Genomic DNA, 18,309 nt, shown 5'->3' on the forward strand with positions numbered 1-18,309 from the left:
GAAAACTGCTTGTCCGTCATGAACCTAACATCAAACAGCAGCCTACAAGTCTGTCCTCAATTTTCAGCACTGCTTCAGACTCCAGCACATATTTCGTGTTTATGTTCCAATCCCATTCTCTGCCTCTCTCCTGTTATTCGTATCTGTTGTTTTGAACGTGCAGCTTATGTTTATGTTTCCTTCCACCGCCTTACATTCTCGACTTTTACAATCAGCTAAAGAAATACTCGTTTTGATTGTATAAAGCTCAGATGAGGGAGGAAGTACTTTGATTTCTCTGGGCACAAGGCCAATAAAAGCTTTTTAACAATGCTGCACAGGACTGGAAAAATTGCTTACTAAACTTGCACTTCCCTTTGCAGGCTGCTTGGCTCGTGCAAAGCAATTCTGCTGCGAGTTCGCGTTGTTTTTTCCCTTTTTGGCTCTGCCTGTGTGGCACCTCGCAACACCCCGCCGAGTCGCCCACGCTAGCCCCATGCCTGCGGAAACTCCCGAAGCCTCCAAGTTTGCTGGCTCAGGATCTGCATGAAGCATCGCTGCATTCGCGCCTCACGTGGTGCAGGTTTTCTGGCAAGCTTTCGGTCTGTATGGGCCCAAGCATCCGCGTGTCTGCAGCCCAGAGGGGCTGAGCAGGATGGTGCACACACCTGGACACGCAGCCTGACCAGCCCAGTACAGACCAGCAGCACCAAGCACACCCAGGGCCAGCCTCATCCCGCCAAAATGTAGGCATTCAACAAGGGCCCTGAAGTTAAAAGCCACATAATCCTCAAGGTCTCCTGTAGCCTCCCACAAGTGTCCATCTCCCCGAAGTGACAATTCGGAGGTGAGCTGAAGGACTCAAGGCACATACCTCTGCCAGAAGCCTTCTGCGGGTCATGCAAGAAGCCCACGCCACAGAAAGGGGCTGGACCTGGTGTTCCAAGTACCGTAACCACTGGTCACTCTCCTTCCCAGGACTACAGACTACATAAAATGGGCTGAACATTTCAACCACAAAACAACATCAACCAGTGCCTTTTTTCCCCTCTTCCATTAAAAACACTGATGATGCTAGAAAAATGTTTCCTTCCTTCTTTTTGGTTGCAAGCCTCCTTTAGTTGTTCTGTCTGACCTGCAACAGAAGCCAATACTCCTCCCTGGCCTAATAAGATTCACCTTTTTTTGAGGTTTTACAGCAGGTAATAAGAGCTTTACACAACAGCAGATGGGAGGTTCTTAGTTTTCCAGAGAGGGAAGGTATTCGGTTCTGGCCCCCAGGGCTTTTGGAAGTGATATGGATCTGAGAATCATTACTTCCTGCAAAGAACAACCAAGTGAAGGTCATTTTTATGTGTTTTAGGATCCACATTATTTTTCATTTTCCTTTCCATGCGACCTCTGTTGGAAAATGGCCCCTGAAGAGCATAACATGAGAACAGTTCCTGATGTAAGATCCAGAAACATTCCAGCATTCTTAAATTCACTGTTGCTATACAATTTACTGTACCTTTTCTTCAGAGGAGACTGTGAGCTTGTCACTTGATATTAAACTGCAAACCTGGTCCAGACTAAGGCTAAGAAATTCTTCTCCTAGCATCACCTCAGGAAAGTGCTGCTCTGTTCAACAAATGAAAAGGGGGAACAGAAAATTATAATGAAATCCATGCTTTAAGTCAATGGAAGGACTACAGCATTCAGAGAACCGCAATTATTACAGCTCTGAGCACCCAAGACAAACAACACACTGCAACTGCATGGCAGAACAGAAACAGAAAATAGTCTCAGAGCAGGTTAAAGGAATTTGATGTTATTTCAAGTAACACAAGCCCCATGAGACACTTTCACACAAATGACACTAAATGGGAACTTAACTTTCTGCAAAGCCAGTGGCAAATATGATTAGAAGTGGCAATTGAGAAAAGTATTGGACCTTTCTAAAGAAGTAAATAACCTGGCCACTTCGAGATTCAGTTCTTACCCACTTCAACAACCTAGACGGAATCAGATCTGCTCAACACCTGGAGGACAGACCCCAGCAAGAGTCCTTGATATTTGTAGGTATTCAAAGGAAAGCCCATCTTTAACATGAATTAGCCAAACAGTCAGTTTGGTGCATACGCTCAGCAGCAAATAGTGTGGGATCCCAGGGAATCCAGCTGAATCTGTATGTGTGAGGGGGCACACGGAGCGATGGGCAAGGGGGATCCTCGTCCCACACACGTACATGGGATCAGCTCTCCTTCCCTCTTTCCACCTTTTACTTCTTTCCCCAAAATGTGTCAACTTAACCTTTCTCCTGCTCCAAACCCTCAGCACCCATCTTCCCCAGGAGTTTTGCCCCTTTCCACTTAAGTCTGCAATTGTACAAATTTCTTCTTTTCCCTTTTTGCCTCCAAACCCCTCCATGCTGGAACTTTGGGAGCCACCTGAAAACAAAATACACATCACTGCTTATAATGCCAAACTGGAAGAATTATGACCAATTGCAATACAGGTCCAAAAAGGATCAAATCTGTCAAGCTTTCCATCTAGCCAGAGGGCACTAGGAGAGAATTACTTTCTAAAAAATAATTTCTAGGTCAAAACCATTGTTAGCCAGTTGCAGACAATTTCAGTTTTGCAAGCATTTGTTACATATACATGCCAATTTAATCCCACCTGCCATTTGCTGAGTCCCATTTATCTTTGGTTGAAATACAGAAACACGAATCTCAGACACTTTATCTAAAGCAGCTTTTTTCAAGCCCTAATCCTTTTAGCTTTGAGAAGCTCAGACTCATGTATCCAAAGAGCTCCCTCCGCAGCAAGATCTGCCTCTAGTTTTCACCTCTGCAAAGTACTTTGCCTGCCAAAAAGCAGCACCACAGGGACACAAGCTGGCATAACTTCCAGAGAGGAGCTCCTTGGAGATGGCACCTGAACAACTCCCTCACCAACCTGGTGCTGCAGAGGGCACTGGGGCTTCCCCAGCCACGGACCCTACTTGGTCTAATGGGGACCAAAACACCACAGCTAAGCCAAAGGCTCTGACTGAAAATAACAGGATCTGGATAAAGTTTAATACTTTGTTATGCTGGAAATCATATATAAGATCTAATGAACTCTTCTGGCCTTAAATACTTGAGAAGCAGGAAATGCTCCCCACGGTAAGCCGGATGCACTCTGACTTCTGGACACAATCTCCTATTCATTCTGGACTGGTATCTGGCACTAGAAAGATATTTGATCTCTTGTTATTAGTCAGAAGCAAGTAAAAATATTTACTGATTTTAATAAAGTAACTTGCGCCTGCCTCAAGAAGGCTTCTCCATCTCCTAAAGTTGTCCGTTGGCCAGAACTAAGCATTTCTCAAGTAACCGAGCTCACGCATGCACAGACTCTTGAGCTTGGGGACTTCTGTCTTGGTTTAACACTGTTACATAAACAACATAGTGAAAAGAATTTTAATGGCATTTTTATTAATGGAGTTCCATTAACATTACATGGGCTGTTGTACTAACTGGGACTTATGAAGGCCAATAAAACAACAAAGCAGACTTTCTAATTGCCAAACAACCAAATAAATATACAGTGAATGCATTGCTTGTTGGGTTAAAGATTAAACAGGGCCTGGAAGCAAGGATAATGAGATATTACAAGCAAGCCTTTATACAATTAACCATTCCTTCCAGGGTACCTTTTCCTCCAGGGGATAATACAGCCAGAGCAGCTGAAAAGGTTTTACTTTTATTTGCAGGAGAATAGGGGAGGACTTGGTGGGCACATTTTTATTCCACTGAGCCTACTTATGGTCCAATTAAGGACAAAACCGTACCAAGAAAAATGTTGCAGGACAGAGCAGGTGCTCTGGGAGACAGCAGGTGTATTTTTCCCTATACAAATAGACAGAAAAGCAGAAAAACAAACTGACTAGAGAAAACTACAAGCTTCTCCCAAGCAGAGGTCAAGGGCAACTCTGCCAGAGGAGACTGGAAAGTGCTGGGGAGTTGAGAGCGTGGGGCCGCTTGGAACAGCTTTACATTTACAACGTAGGGGAGAAATGCTGAAAGCCATTGCCTGCACCTACTTATTGCAACCAAATACATCCACTGTCAAGGAAACAAGAGTCTATCCACCCTTGGAGTAAGTGGCCATCGCTCCACAAATCAGAGGCTCAAACTGCATGACAAGTTTAGCTGAGTCTTCCCACTCCCACCCACAAGATTTAGTTTTGCCCGGTGACATTTATTCCTAGAATGCACAAATCTCCGGCATTGCCTGCTGCTCTCACAGGGCAGCATACATGGGGAGGACATCAGCATGCCAACACCGTGCTGTTGAACAGGCAGCCAAAGAGCTTACTAGGAGTGTACTAAGGAACTATTTTGTGGGCTGGGAATCCAGAGGATCAGGGTTTTTTACCTCTTTAGGTGTTCCCCTGCAACCAAACCACATTTCACAATTTGCAGCATCACAGAAAGTTACAAGTCTACAACCCAATAAAGTATTCCTTTCCCTGTTCTAATACTAGAAGCACAAAGAGACCAACCAGGACGTGCTGATCTTGCTCAACCTACAAGTCGATGTACCTGGAAGCAGGTACATCGTCCGTTAACTTAGCAAATGGACGACCCTTCCCTCACCTGCGTAGGCATTTGCCTGCTGCAGCAGTTCGGTACACGCGTGCACATCGGCAAAAGCTCGGATTCCAAGGCAGTTCGTGGGATGCAACTGGGACTGAAGAAAGTCACAGCAGTTTTTTCTAACATCCATCAATTGCAATAAACTAGCAGCTGGCAACAAAACCTGCAAAGGCAAGAAAGGGGAATTAGAGTTAGCGACAAAGTTAGTTTGATTCATAGCTTGCACAAATTAGATGTAATTCCCCTTCAGACAGGAACACATTCCTGGGGGGTACAAGAAGGAAGGTTAAAATTTTAGCACTATCTGTATGCAGAAGATCCCCATCCGTGCTCTAAGAAATGGAAACAGCTATCCCATGCTGGGCTAAGAGCAGGGGAGTTCTCCCCCAAAAGACCTCAAGGCAGGTAAAGGGAGGACAAAACACAGGCAACCACAGATGCACCTGAATTTCTGGCTTGGCTTTATTGCAGGTAGGTCCTGCACACAGATTTATTTCTTTTTCCCCCTGAAGAGCTTTATGTTACCTACATGCATTACCATCACATTCAAAGCCCATAGCAGCCCAGCACTCCATCACCCTCAAAATGTCAGTCTTGAACTTTCTTATTTCCAACAAAACCAAATTGGCTTATGAGCAGGGTGCCCAAAGTGCCATGGTAGAGAGGGAGTTCACAGAAGCTCAAGCAGGTTTTGGTGACAGCAGGACTCTCAGGAAAGATGGGGACAACTATTCAAATCAATGGCCCTCATTTTCACCCACGCAAAATGCTGTGGACACTTCTGGTTCATGACTGCATCTGAAAATGAGGTCCTGCTTTGCATCTGCAAAACTAAGTACAGAAAAGGGAGACAGAACTGGATTAGGAATGTGACTTCTGCTGGAAAAACCACCTTTGAGGCCAGTGAGCGGGACAGGAAGTAGAAAATACAGTCGGTCAGGATGTTACAGCCCGTGACATCAGCTACTTCCTTTCTTATGTCGTCCAGCAACTGCAGACGTGTCTTATCCCAGCTCTTCCACAGCTCTGGCTGCTTCACACATGTCCTTCCAACCGGGCATCTGTGCTCACCATCTGAGCACAGATTTCTGGAAAATTATTTCCGACTCAAAAAAACCAAGCGGCTGTTAAACAAAACAAACAGGTTAACTGCAATCACCTCCCTGGATCTTGATGGCAGGGAAAGGGGGGAAAAAAAAAGTCCTTTCCCCTCCCTGTCCCTGCCCCCACAGTCCCGTTCCATATCGGGGCAGGACACTCACAACCTGCCCCAGGTCTTTTCTAAGTCACTGATGCGTTCCAGCTCCAGCCCAGCTGTACAGTGTCTGACTGCTGCCAAGCAGCCACCCCAACAGGCAACAAGAAAAAAAAAGAAATCAATTAACCCGGGAGCCCATTTAGGTCCAAGCCTCTTGATGCCAGGAGGAGATTAGTTTGTGGTTTTGATTAAATCAAGATAGCGATGCTCTCACATTTTTGAAACCTAGCTGTGAACCATTTTCTATCTAGCTGAACTATCTCCTTACATCAGCAGAAAGGCAAGCACCTGACTTGCATAAAGGCTGTGGGTAAAGAAGTCAGACTCTCTGCAAGCCACCTCTGGCCATATACCAGCCAGAGCTTCCTCCATGCACTCCCATCCATCCAGCAGACATGTCTGCAATCCAGGTGGGCTGCTTACCTGGAGTGTTTTGGGATACTGCTTCTAAAATAGAGGCTACTCACTACCATCACTAATACCCACATGCTACAGCCCCCCGTGCATCCTAGTACTGCTATTACAGCCTCGTGCTGGCTTGACAGGGCAGCGTAGAAGGAGCCTGATGCCACTGCAGTTATTGGGAAGGGAGCGTTATCATTTAAGACTTTTTAGAAGCAGGATATAAATAGCCTATCAAGAGATGAGGGGATCTTCTCTTTCTTATTTCCCAGTTAAACATCTCACCACTCATCTTGTTTTTACCAGGGAAGGCGAAAAGCAAGCAAAGGATATCCGCTAGCACAAAGTCTGTTTCCTTTAGAAATAACAAGAGGAAATGCCCTGCCTAAACATGCAGCAGGACCAAACTGCAACCCCATCAATATCCAAGCAAGTTACTCACTTGGGTCTGGATTTGGCTCTTAATATTTGAACTCCAACCACTGAACGATTTACAGAGAGCTGGCTTCTCCACCAGATCAGCCTCCATACCAAAATCCAATCATCTTTTGAAACTATGTCAAAATTATCTGCTGTTACTACCGAGACTGACTTCTTTGCTAAATAATGTCCAGAACCTCATCTATGGGGGGTCCTGTGTGTATATATATGTAAATACAGACACACACCCATAACCATCTAGTTCACCAGCTGTGCTCTCTCGCTCTGCAGACTCTGTACCAATCTCAGGTTTTACAGAACATTGCCTGTGCAATTAAATACTTTCATAAACCTTTGATGTCTCTGAATTAGAAAAGTCTTTCAGCCAAAAGTGCTCTGTGTTGTTACAAGGTTCATTCAATAGGCAGGGCATTAACACTGGACTTCAGAGACCGGGGTTGGTTCCCTGCTCTGCCACAGCCTTCCAGGTAACCTTGGCCAAGAGTTCATCTACACTGTTCCTCCTCTGCAAAACTGGGAGAGGAGCATTTCCCCAAGGCAGGGGATATATTAAAGCTTAAGCTGCTTTGACAATTTAGTCAAATTGGAAGCCAAATAAGGGTACTGGTTGTAATCCTCAGCAGCACACCTAGGGCCACAGTTGGGACCGCACATCTGCCCGAACAGGGCGACAGCTCCCGAGCTCCCTCCCAGGGGAATCTGTGACCAGAGAAACAAGCGGATCTTGCATTTGCAAGGCAGGTTAAATACTTGGTTTTAACTGAACAGCTCTAAAACTGCAAAAGTAGCAGAGATAAAACTATATTACTGTAACACGGCTTTTCAGTGTTAGGAAGGCAATTAGGCTTTATTGCTCCCCAACTGCTACCAGGCAGTGCTGAGGGTGAACAATGCTGCTTCTATTTAAATGCTCCACCTGGGGTGAAATAGCCAAGGCAGAGGCATGTGTAGCAGGATCAGAGAGCCACAAAACCTCTCCAGAAGCAGGCATAAGAAGGAGAAGGGATATAGAGGTGAGAGAGAAAACAGGGGAGCAGCTGGCAACCTCCCTCCTGATCTACCTTCTACAACTTCACTGCACAGAACAGCTACACCATCCCTTGGTTAAACAGCGGGATAAAAATGTGGAGACACATCCATCAGACACAGCAGAGTCCTCTGGTGCCACATCCGCAAGTTTGTCCTCACCTTCCTATTTGGCCAATCCAATCTAAAAGACTTCCCGTAGGCTTAGGAAGGGCCCCCAACCCATCTGCTGTGACACCGCAGAGAAGTCAGCCCTGCTGTTGACCAGGGCTCTCCAGGAGGGCAATGCAAGGCAAGGAGCTTTTGCTCCAGGGAGGAAGATAGCCCTGATTTATTGCATCTCTGACCCTCTGCCTCACTCTGGGCTTGCACCTACTATAGTTGCAGCTTTTGAAGTGAACAGGGGCAAGGGAGATGAACTGACCCACTTATCCCTTTACCATCAAAACTGCATCTGCTGCAGATGCTGCTCTTCCTTTGTTGTGAAGTCCCTAGGGAAAGCTGAGGTGCAGAAGCACACTTCTGAAAAGGAAATGCTACAGCTTCTAGCAAGGCTTTTTTCCTCCTTTCTCAAGCCACTTTTTATTACAATTATTATGTCTGCAAAGCTGACAGTTTCAACATCTATTTCCTCCAGACAGCTGACTTCCAGACACCTCTTCGCTCTTCTTTCTATATGAGCTGTATCTTGAACTGTGGTAGTATAGGAGGACACACCACCCATGTGGTATGCTGCACCTCATTCATAAGAATTTGCGTGTGAAATCAGGTTAATCAGGACTTTTGCTAGGGAATCATTACAACCCTAATGGTAATGACTTTAATTGTGAGGGTAATTCTCGGGCTGCATGCAAGTAATTAAGTACCATCAGTAAGGATGGGTGGGACACACTGAAGAGGGACAGCATTCACTGTCTACAGCCAGAGGTCCAGGTCTCTTCACAGGACTACCTAGGAGAATGAAAAGCCTCCTCCCAAATCTCCTCTTCATTCAGTTCTGCTCAAGGACACCATGTTGAGCCTCATCTTCATTGCTGGACTTTGCTCCCATCACTCCTCACTGAGCTGGCAGGTTTGAGATGAGTGTTGGAAAGCAAGCAGCAATGCAGCCAGTTCAGCTGCAAAATCAAGACCTAACTGAAAAATTCAAGGAACTGATATGTTAAAACAACCAGCTATTCTGTACAGGTATGGAGCAGCAGGCCCTGTGCTCTGTTTGACATATGCATGTGGTTTCCATTGAAGCCAACCAGGGCTGCACATGAGCACCTGTGAACTTCCTCAAGTCGCTCACTTTAGTTTTCCTCACTTTTACAGAAACTGTACAGCACAACTTTCTTCCAAATAAACTTATCAAGCTCCACCTTCAAATGAATGAGATCTTTTAGTCACACATATGAATCAGATGTCTTTACAACTAACCTTGATGTGGCGTGCAACAGAAGAGGAACAACAGAAGGCAGCAGGGAGAGAAATCCCAGGATGGATTTTCCTGAGACTACAACATGACTGCAATGAAGAAAGAAATTCTTCCTTGCTCCATGCCTTCCAAACAAGTGGGAGGTTAAGTCCCAAATGTGTGTTCAGAGGCAAAACACTGCTTGGCACAGAAGCCTCTCTATCATCCATCATCCCTGAGCCTTCCTACTACTGCATCTATATTGCCTTGAAATCTCACTCTCAAAATGAGATTCCAATGCATAAAGCAGGATTGCATTTGTCAGCGCAATTCTCACCCACATACCCCCAATAGAGTTAGAAGAGAGTATTCGCTCCCACATGGGCTCAGTGCTCTCCCTCACAGAGCTAGGGTGGACTGAAAAATCCCCTTTACCCCCAGTAATTCACTACGTAGATGATGACCGGAACTGACTGTATAGGCTTGGCCCCTTGTACACACATCCTTCCTTACTTTAAAAAAACAACAACAACACTCTGTGCAATGAAATGACAATCAGCTACAAAAATACGTGCTTAGAAAAACAGAGTCTCACTTCCTGAACACCATACCAGGCCTATAAAAGCAAAATGAGACAGGTTTCTATTAGAAAAGAAACAACAAAAATACTGTAAAAAGGCTTGTTGTTGTGAAGTGCTGGGCGCAGCCCAGCATTTGAGCACACTTGGGAACACTCATTCCTGCACTCCCATGTTACCTTTGCTGCTCATCTTTTTCTCATCTCAGTTCTGCTCTCATTTTATTTTGGTCACTGACAAGAACTTGTCTTTTCATTTATTCACGTTTTGGTAGCTTGTCTGCATATGTTCAGTTAATGCCATTTAGCAATCTTTTTTCTTGCAGTTTCTACAATGAAATTACCTGGCACCTATACCCAGCAATTCCTTCTTCCAGCTGTTGAGGAAGTCTGAAAAACTGTGTGTCAAACTGCACAAAACCCCTTCAAAATGCACCCTCGCCCTGCTAGAAAATTAGAGCTCATGACACAGCAACAGGAGACCTCAGGAGATACCTGCTGGGAAAAGAGAAAGTCTCGCCATGCTCAAGCAAAACGGTGAAGCAACATTGCTGAAACAATGCAGACCGGCACTACCGAGGCATCCTTCCAGCTGGACGGCTGACACAAAGCTGTGCAGCAGGAGGATGTGACAACACGAGGGACGAAACCCACTCACTTCTTCCTAAGACTGACATTGCTAATCCAAACCAGAGACTGCAAGGAGCTTAATATTTTGTTGTTCGTGTTGTTTGCCTTCACTGATGTGACCCTTTCCAATGAATCACAGGATATTCTTCTCTGTAAACCTTTCTTCCTGTTGCTGCAGGTGAATATTAGGGGTAAAACACCCAGGGGTATTCTGCTTAGGGGTAAAACACCCAGAGACAGGATGGAAACTTCTCTTTAAACATTCTATTGGTTTCATCACAAAATGATAATAAATTCCATAAAACACTTTCCCACATGGATGTTTTAACATATACTCAAATTTAAACCAGTCAGTTAATCTTGCTTTAGATCAGCTTCATTTCTTGGCTCCCATGAATTAATTTACCTCCAGCCTAAAGAGTTATTCACAGGGTGGTTATTTAAATAAATCATGTAGAAAAAGGACCTGCTTTATTAGATCGGGAAAAAATTTAATGCCCAAATCTTAGTATTCACCAAACTTATATTTTTTGATCCTACCGTCTGAGAGTTGGGAGCGAAAATATAGACAGGGCTCTTTCTTTAGCTCTTTGTAATCCCTAGGCGATCAGAAGGCAGGCTTTGGGTAGGTTTTACTAAAAGAGACAGCGTTCCGTTTGCTCAGAAAAGGTCACATCTGGACTTCTTCACAGACCTCCTGGGCAGGTCCATGCTGCCAACGCAGTGCAGGGCTGACCTGGCTCTCCAGCCTGCTCCAGCTCCCGCAACACTGCTGATACCCAGGTGCAGCTGTACTCGAGCACTGAAATGCTCTCATGGGAAAACAGCCAGAGCACACGTAGTCACTTCAAGCAAGCTTCATTCAATGCAGACTGACTGGGACCAGCACATCAGATGGTATCCCAAGCTCAGCACATCCCACATGCCGAGTGGGTGTTTCTGGGCCACCTAACAACCAGCAGCATGGAAGGAAAGCATACATTTGAGAAAGCACGTGGATATAGTCTTCACATTTCCCACAGGAAGAGGGACCAGCTCGAGACTGTGTAAATGTCATTTTTCCTCCAGCAATCGAAGATCCCAGAGGTCCAAGGAACTCTACCCCAGTTCCCCACTGAAGTCATGTTGTATCTCAGCTCCTTATGACCCTGACTATACACTGTAACTAAGCATGGGCTACACAGCAGACAGCTAGCCCAAGCGACCCACAGTTGGGTTTGAGTCTCAGCTTCTTTGCTATAATGGCACCTTGAAGGTCTCCTCACTGCTGGTCCTCAGCCTCACTGTGGGGCAACCAGGGTCCACACTCCTACTGATGTGACAACTGCCAGGTTGAGAGCATGCCAGAAAGTCAAGTTTGCAGAACTGGAGGGCAGAAGGGGCAAGAAAAGGTACCCACAGACTTCGGTCACAAAGGATGGCACAGGGCTTAGACTGCAAAGTGGACATAGCTCAGGGTTTTGTCCAAGTTCCTGCAGGAAGAGCAATATGCTACAGGACAGCAAGAACCTGTACCCTCCCTGAGGGACTGGAGCAGAAGAGCATGTCCCATCCACAGCAAGAACCTCATTTCAAACAGAATCAGTCTAATTTTGCCGTCTTAATTAGGTCAACATAAAGCACACAGCAGCATTGCCCCTCTCTCCCCAGCATCACGGTCCCAGACTTATTACCCTGCCCAGCATCCAAGTCACAGAGAGCAAGACAGCAAACTCAGACTGCCGCTTGCAAACAAAAACACAGACCAACCGAAAAGCACATCCACACACGAGCTCCCAGCATCCCTTCCAGAAATCAGTGGCTAAGTGCACAGCCGTTTTCTTACCACAAATACAAGCAGAGTCAAAGAAAAAGCTTTACCAGCAGCCACAGCCACGTGACACGGCAAAATGCTCTCTTCCTGAGCATCCCACTTTATCTGTAGGCTGCCTTTCAATTACTCTTTTCACTTCTAGACAAATATTTACCTCAAAGAACTTCAAGATGGAGCGCGCACACACAAAAAAAGGAAGAATGCCCTCATTTGAACAACATATTCCACTCAAAGCTCTGCCAAACAACTCAAACTACCCAGAAGAATTTAAAAACTAACAGCCAGATTCCTCGACCATGACCTTAAAACAGCATTTGACTCACTGCTTGTTTGAGTCTGTTTTGACCTTTGACAGACTGACCCACAAGTCAGCACAGCTTCTTGGAAGGCAAATGCCTACTCTTGTTATAAGAGCTCGACACAAAAGCTAAATGCAACATGACTTAAGCGCAGGGAAAGCAGCAAAGTGCCTCAAGACTAAACAGAGGCTGGAAGTAGCTCTCTTCAAGCTCAACCTTTTACTTTCTGCAGCCTGAAGAAACTATCCACCCCCGAAGGACCTGTGCCTTTGAGTTTCAAGCTTTTCACTTGGGTCTCCACGGGAGCCACTGAACTAGACCTACCTGCACGTTCTCTTCCGTGACCTCGATCTCAGCGGTGTAGATGTAATCAATCAGCTTCCTCAGGGTCTGCCCATCAACATCTTTTATCTCAATCTTCTTGGCTTTACTTTCAGACATATCTCCTGAAATTAATTTCAAAAGGACAGTTAGAGTTTGCTTTGCAGGACCTCATTGCAGGCCCTTGCTCCCCATTCATCCAGCACATCCTCCTGGTATCTGACTAAAAGACTACCCTGGCACTATCCCTGACCATCAAAGGACAACCAGCGAGATTCCCAGAAGCCTCCTAATGCCACCTAAAAGACATCTCAACATTTGAAGACACTAGTGTAAAATAAAAGCAGTCAATAAATGCAACAAGCTCAATTTCTTACCAGAAAAGAACCTGCCATGGTTCACCTGCATTCAAACACACAGAAGGGCTAAACCCCCCCCCCAGTATGACCCTCAACCATGTCTCAGCACAGGGACAGACTCAAAGAGACTGTGGACAAGTTTTAGGAGGGCTTTTTTAAAAAATATTTTAATATATATTTATTTAAAATACTTTACAAATTTTATATATATATCTCTATATATAGGTAGATGAGTAAGTTGCAACAGCTAAGTTAGGGTGCTTTGTGATATACCCTACAATAAAAGCAAGGCAGCATTACCCTCTTTCTTTAGAAAGAGCCTGAAACCTGCTGAGGAAAACAAGCAGACATGCCAGCAGTTACATCCAGCATGCTGCAAGCTTCTCTCCTAAATCACCCTGCTGTAACCTGTCCACACACTTACACCTTATGCAAAACATCTGTGCAGAAAGCTGCATTTCTCATCTCTCGCCTTCCCAACCTCACACCTCAGAGGCAAAGCAGCCTTTGGATCCAAACTGTATCCTTTCTCCAAATACATAACTTAAAAAAAATAACCTCAAGCATGCAGAACTAGAGCAATAATTTCCCCTATGGATATACAAGTAAAACCCATATCTGTTTAAGAGCCTATACGTGAACCCGTGCTTTATGTGCACCTTTCCCATCGCTGTTGTGGCCAACGCTGTGCACCATATGCATGTGCACCATATGCACCATATGCACATACCCCGTGCGTAACAGGAGCACGTCACAGGAACAAAAGCACGCTGTGGGGAGGAGGAGAAAGGACTCCCTGGGGCCCTTCCAGCGTCCGTGCACACAGTGACCTCACCCAAGTTTTAATCACCAAGATCTTGAGGAACCACAGAAAAGAAAGAACAAACTCCCAAGCGGAAAGAAAACAATAAGTGAAAAAACAAAGCTAAACAAAGGAGAGCATGAAGAAATGTAAATTCTTAAACCTGGGCATGAATAATCACTACTATAAGAAATCTGGTGACTCAGTACTGCTGTGGGATTAAGAGGAAGAATAGTTCCTGCACCCTATGGGAGAAGTAATTACAGCCTACATCTCTGTACAGCGTGTGACAAGACGTGGCCAGGCACATTAAGTGCACAGCACAGAGTCAGATGCTAAAGGGGGTCCAAGCTTGCGCAAAATCTGGATCCTAGAAATTGAACTTTGCAGGCTTCACTTATGCCAATAAGGAGGTAAATAGCAGGATGAGGTCAGACCATAAGTATTAGAAGAGCCAACAACATCCCAAGGGAAACGTAGACTGAAATAATATTTGTCCCAAATTCAATTTTTAAAATTAAATAATAAAATGTTGTTCGGAGAAGCCCACGAATACAAATGTACAAGTACAAAGGGATAAATGACCTGCATTTTGGAGGCCTTCAAAGCAGGTAGGACTTTTTAATTGCCAAAATAAATGTCATCTCCTTCACACACTTCCTCCCCCCAAAAAAAAATATCTCCAGAGATGAGAGGGGGCTTCTGAAAACAGGCCAGTCCCCATCAGCCTCTGTGGAGCTGGAGGTGCCTGTAAGGAGCACCCAGCCAAACCCCACCCGCACAGCGAGGGGCGAGCGGAGCAGCCGGAGCCCTGCAGTGCTCGCCGGGACCCCCGGGACAGAGGGAGGCTCAGACACATGCACCCGGAGATCAATGCAGAAATTGCTGGGAGGGACCGATCCAATAACATCATCTGTCTTTCTGGCATTCACGTGACACAAGCAACAAAAATAAAGGCTGTGTGGGCTTCCACACCCACCAGCAAGCTGCCAGCCCTGCATACTAATGGACTCCGCTGCCTCTGCTCTGGTAACAGCCCAGTGCAGGATGAGAAAGGGGAGTCTCGTGTGCTGTGCATCACGGTCCGAGGGGATCCGACCCCTCCAGCCATGCTGGCATGATCGAGTGCCTGCCACTTGCCAGAGGGTGCTGCTCTGGACATGTCTCTAATGCTGCGGAGTGAGGAAGAACCTGAAGACACCACAAGCGAACCAAGGCAGGGGCTGGTGCAGACTGGGAGCAGGGAACAAGCTGCCCCCTCCTCCAAGCACAGAGCCAAGGCAAACACAGCCTCCAAAGCACCGCTGCAGGCAGCCAAATGGTGGGTCAATTAAGGCATCTCATCCCACATCCCTTCAGAAAAAAAAAACAACCACCCCTAGGATGCCCTTCATAAGTCAGACTTGAGCCTTACCCGATACCTTAATTATGGAGTAATTCAAAGCACTAGCATCATCTCTCATACATAAGGGCTGTGCTGAGAAAGGGCTGCCATGCACGAGGCACACTGCACAGACCCCGTCCCTGCACCACCGTGGTCAGGCAGACCCGAGGGACAGGGTAGGAGGGAGCAAAGGCAGGTAAAACAGGCAGAGTGGCTCCAAGCAGACCCTTTTTAGGGGACAGATGTTGCAGACACCAGCCCCTCGTGAAGGCAAGCCCTTCATGCATCACGCTCAACACCCAGCAGTGCTTTCTCCGTTCCCCTCTGCTCATGAGGGCAGGGAGAGAGCAGAGCTCTCCTGCTTTGTCACAAGATAAACTACAGTCAAAACTGCAGCAGCTCGCAGTGCCTTGTTTACCCAGCACAGCAGCTTGCCTCACCTCCTACGTGCCGCACTCCAGAGAGGCTTCCCAGTGCACAGCTACAGCTTTTGTTGTTTCCTAAGCCAGAGACGTGCTGAAGGAGAATACTAGTGCATTGGATAACAAAACCACAGCCTCTGCGCATGGGGCGAGTGCTTTGAAGTGGCACGCAAGACCCGAAAGGGAGGTTTCTGCGTTGCTGCTCCCTCCTTCAGCACTTCTGAAGTTCCCCCAGGTATCTCCCAGGAGCAGTCCTAGTAGCATCACTGAAGTATCTGTTAGCCCTTCTGAAACTATTGTGTTTTCTTCTAAACGGATGGAAATTACTCTCCCCAGTCATTCCCAGAGAATGGTGCCAACAAGGACCAGCCACCGTCCAAAATGCTCTAGAAAGCCAGTATGGGAAGGGACACTCAGTTAGGAAGTGCTGGGTCCCATCTCTCCTTCAGCAGTGGAAGATGTGCCTCCTTATTTTCGGACTTCCCAAGGCTATTTCAAAGAGGAATGCCTAACCAGAGGACACTAGATGGTTTAGGAAAGACCCCAAGGTCATCACAAGGTCATTCACAAGTCCAAAGTCAGGCACAACCTACAGGCCTGCAGAGCAAGCATCAGGCAGAGGTGGATGAGCTGCAGGTCTCACTTTGGTTCCCACTGTTCACAGCTTTACACTGATCATTCACTACCGCGTGGCTGCCAGCACTGCCGGGGGACCCCTCCGGCCCCCCGCGTCCCCAGAAAGCGGCTCCTCCAGCGGGGACTCGGTGTGCACAAGCAGCTCCCGTCCAGTCCTGCAAACACCCACGCTGTGCGGCTGCCCCGAGTCATCGGGTTGCATCGCTGATGTGCAAAGAAAAAAAACCAAGCCACAACAACCAACTAACATTCAAGCTGTGATTTTAAAATCTCCCCCTCCAGCAAGTGAGCCACCACACCGCTGGAAGGAGATCACGCACTTGGTCTTTGCAAGAGGGAGATCCAGACCTTACAAATTTGGGACTAGCTGGACGGAAAGCGAAGGGAGAGCTGGTCTTTGCCTGACCCGCTGCCCCCGGGAAGGTGTCAGGGGGAGGGGACCGGCGGCCGCCGAGGCTGTCACCCAGCCCAGGGGAGCTGCCGAGCCGGCCACATGACGGCGGTTAGCTGATTACTGTTTAACTCACAGCGTGAGGGATTACACGGCCCGGAGAATTCCTGCATGGAAACATGAGCAGCCCCGCACCACCGCCGCCTCGCGCAGGTGACCTCTAAGGATCAGAGGGTTTTTCCAATAATTTTTCTTTTTTAAACTTCTCGTCAGGAATGAGCATCACAAGCACAAGTCCTCCCCGAGGTGCCCTGTGCAAACGGTTCCTGAGCAGGGTTTGCTCCTCTGCCTCGCCACCACGGCCAATACCCACTTCCACCATGCAGTGCCGGTGCCCCAGAAAGCACAAATGCCCTCCACCTTAGCTCACTACACTGATAAAGCCGTTATGGCAAACCTCACGTCTCATCTCACATTCAGACATCTGTTTACACCTGAAGTTTTTCCCCCCCGCTCCATTACAGAAGGGAAAAAAGCTTCCCAAATGACAAGCTTTTTCCCGAGAAACGCTGCGTTCTGCTTCCAGTAAAGCAAATAAAACCAGGTCTAACCCCAAGGCTTTTAAAAGGAAGAAGCAACCTCTAGACCACAGGCAAAGGAACATGAAACAGGGGCAAAACCCCCAAACCTCATTTATGCTGAAGCTGAGGGACAGTAACAACCATTCCCTGGAGCATGCAATCATTTTCTTTGTATGTGGCTAAGTCAGTTTCTATCCTGGAAAGGACGGCAAGGAAAAGGAAAGGAAGCTCAGCAGCTCCCAACCAGACTAATTTTACTAGAATTATTTAAGTTGGTCACTCCCTTGCCTTGGGATTGGCATGGCTTTTTTTGCTGCCCCACCTGGGCGCAGCCTCCGAAGGGCCCATGCTATAGGGATCAGGAGATCAGGGCAAGAATTTTGTCATCGTCTTTCCTTCACACTGAGGTTGCATCTGCCATTACCAAAATATACCGAACTGCAGCAACGCACCCTGCAAAAAGGCAGGGCTGCTAAAACACACTGGGATCGAGAGAACAACAGTGTTATTGCGGGCAGCAGCAAAAAGTGCCCCGGGAGATTAAACATCCGTGACTGCAAATCAGCATTGGCAGGGCTGAGCCTTGAAACTACAACTCCTGTGCCAGCAACTTCTTTGATGTGCACCATGAACATTTAGGGCACTGCACACGTGCTTGATGTTAATGATGTGTGTGATGTGTTTTCATGACCAAAGGTCTTGTTAAGGAGGGGGGGGGAAATAAAACCAACCCAAAAAAGCAGTGAGCCAAACCTCAGTCATAGTAACCTTCCTGTGACTCATGTGCTACCCACTCACCCCACACCCATACAACCACCCCATACCCATATATTGTGCCTCAAGGAATTAGTCAAGGATGACCAGCATCATCCATCAAGTGTAGCAAACTGCAGACCTAACCGTACTACTTCTCTCAAGGAAACCCTTTCCCCACAAGTCATGCTTACTGCCTCTGCTGCAGCTC

At 46.8% G+C, this 18,309-nt stretch overlaps 1 protein-coding gene across 6 annotated transcripts in view; it reads right to left on the reverse strand.

The window, feature by feature from the left end:
- Positions 1–18,309, reverse strand: part of KLHL3 (kelch like family member 3) — a 60,012-nt gene that overhangs the window by 17,579 nt on the left and 24,124 nt on the right. For 5 of the 6 annotated variants that reach the window (XM_072872083.1, XM_072872082.1, XM_072872087.1 and 2 more), the window contains 3 exons: positions 12,774–12,895; positions 4,605–4,767; positions 1,490–1,599 (listed from right to left, as the gene is read on the reverse strand). In XM_072872083.1, coding sequence (XP_072728184.1) covers positions 1,490–1,599; positions 4,605–4,767; positions 12,774–12,895 — 395 coding nt within the window. Of the gene's footprint in view, positions 1–1,489; positions 1,600–4,604; positions 4,768–5,496; positions 5,614–12,773; positions 12,896–18,309 lie in introns of those variants that run through there. The other variant, XM_072872086.1, reaches the window with a different exon arrangement.

The sequence above is a fragment of the Ciconia boyciana genome, chromosome 9, assembly GCF_034638445.1.
Source record: "Ciconia boyciana chromosome 9, ASM3463844v1, whole genome shotgun sequence".
In the NCBI taxonomy this organism is placed as follows: domain Eukaryota; kingdom Metazoa; phylum Chordata; class Aves; order Ciconiiformes; family Ciconiidae; genus Ciconia; species Ciconia boyciana.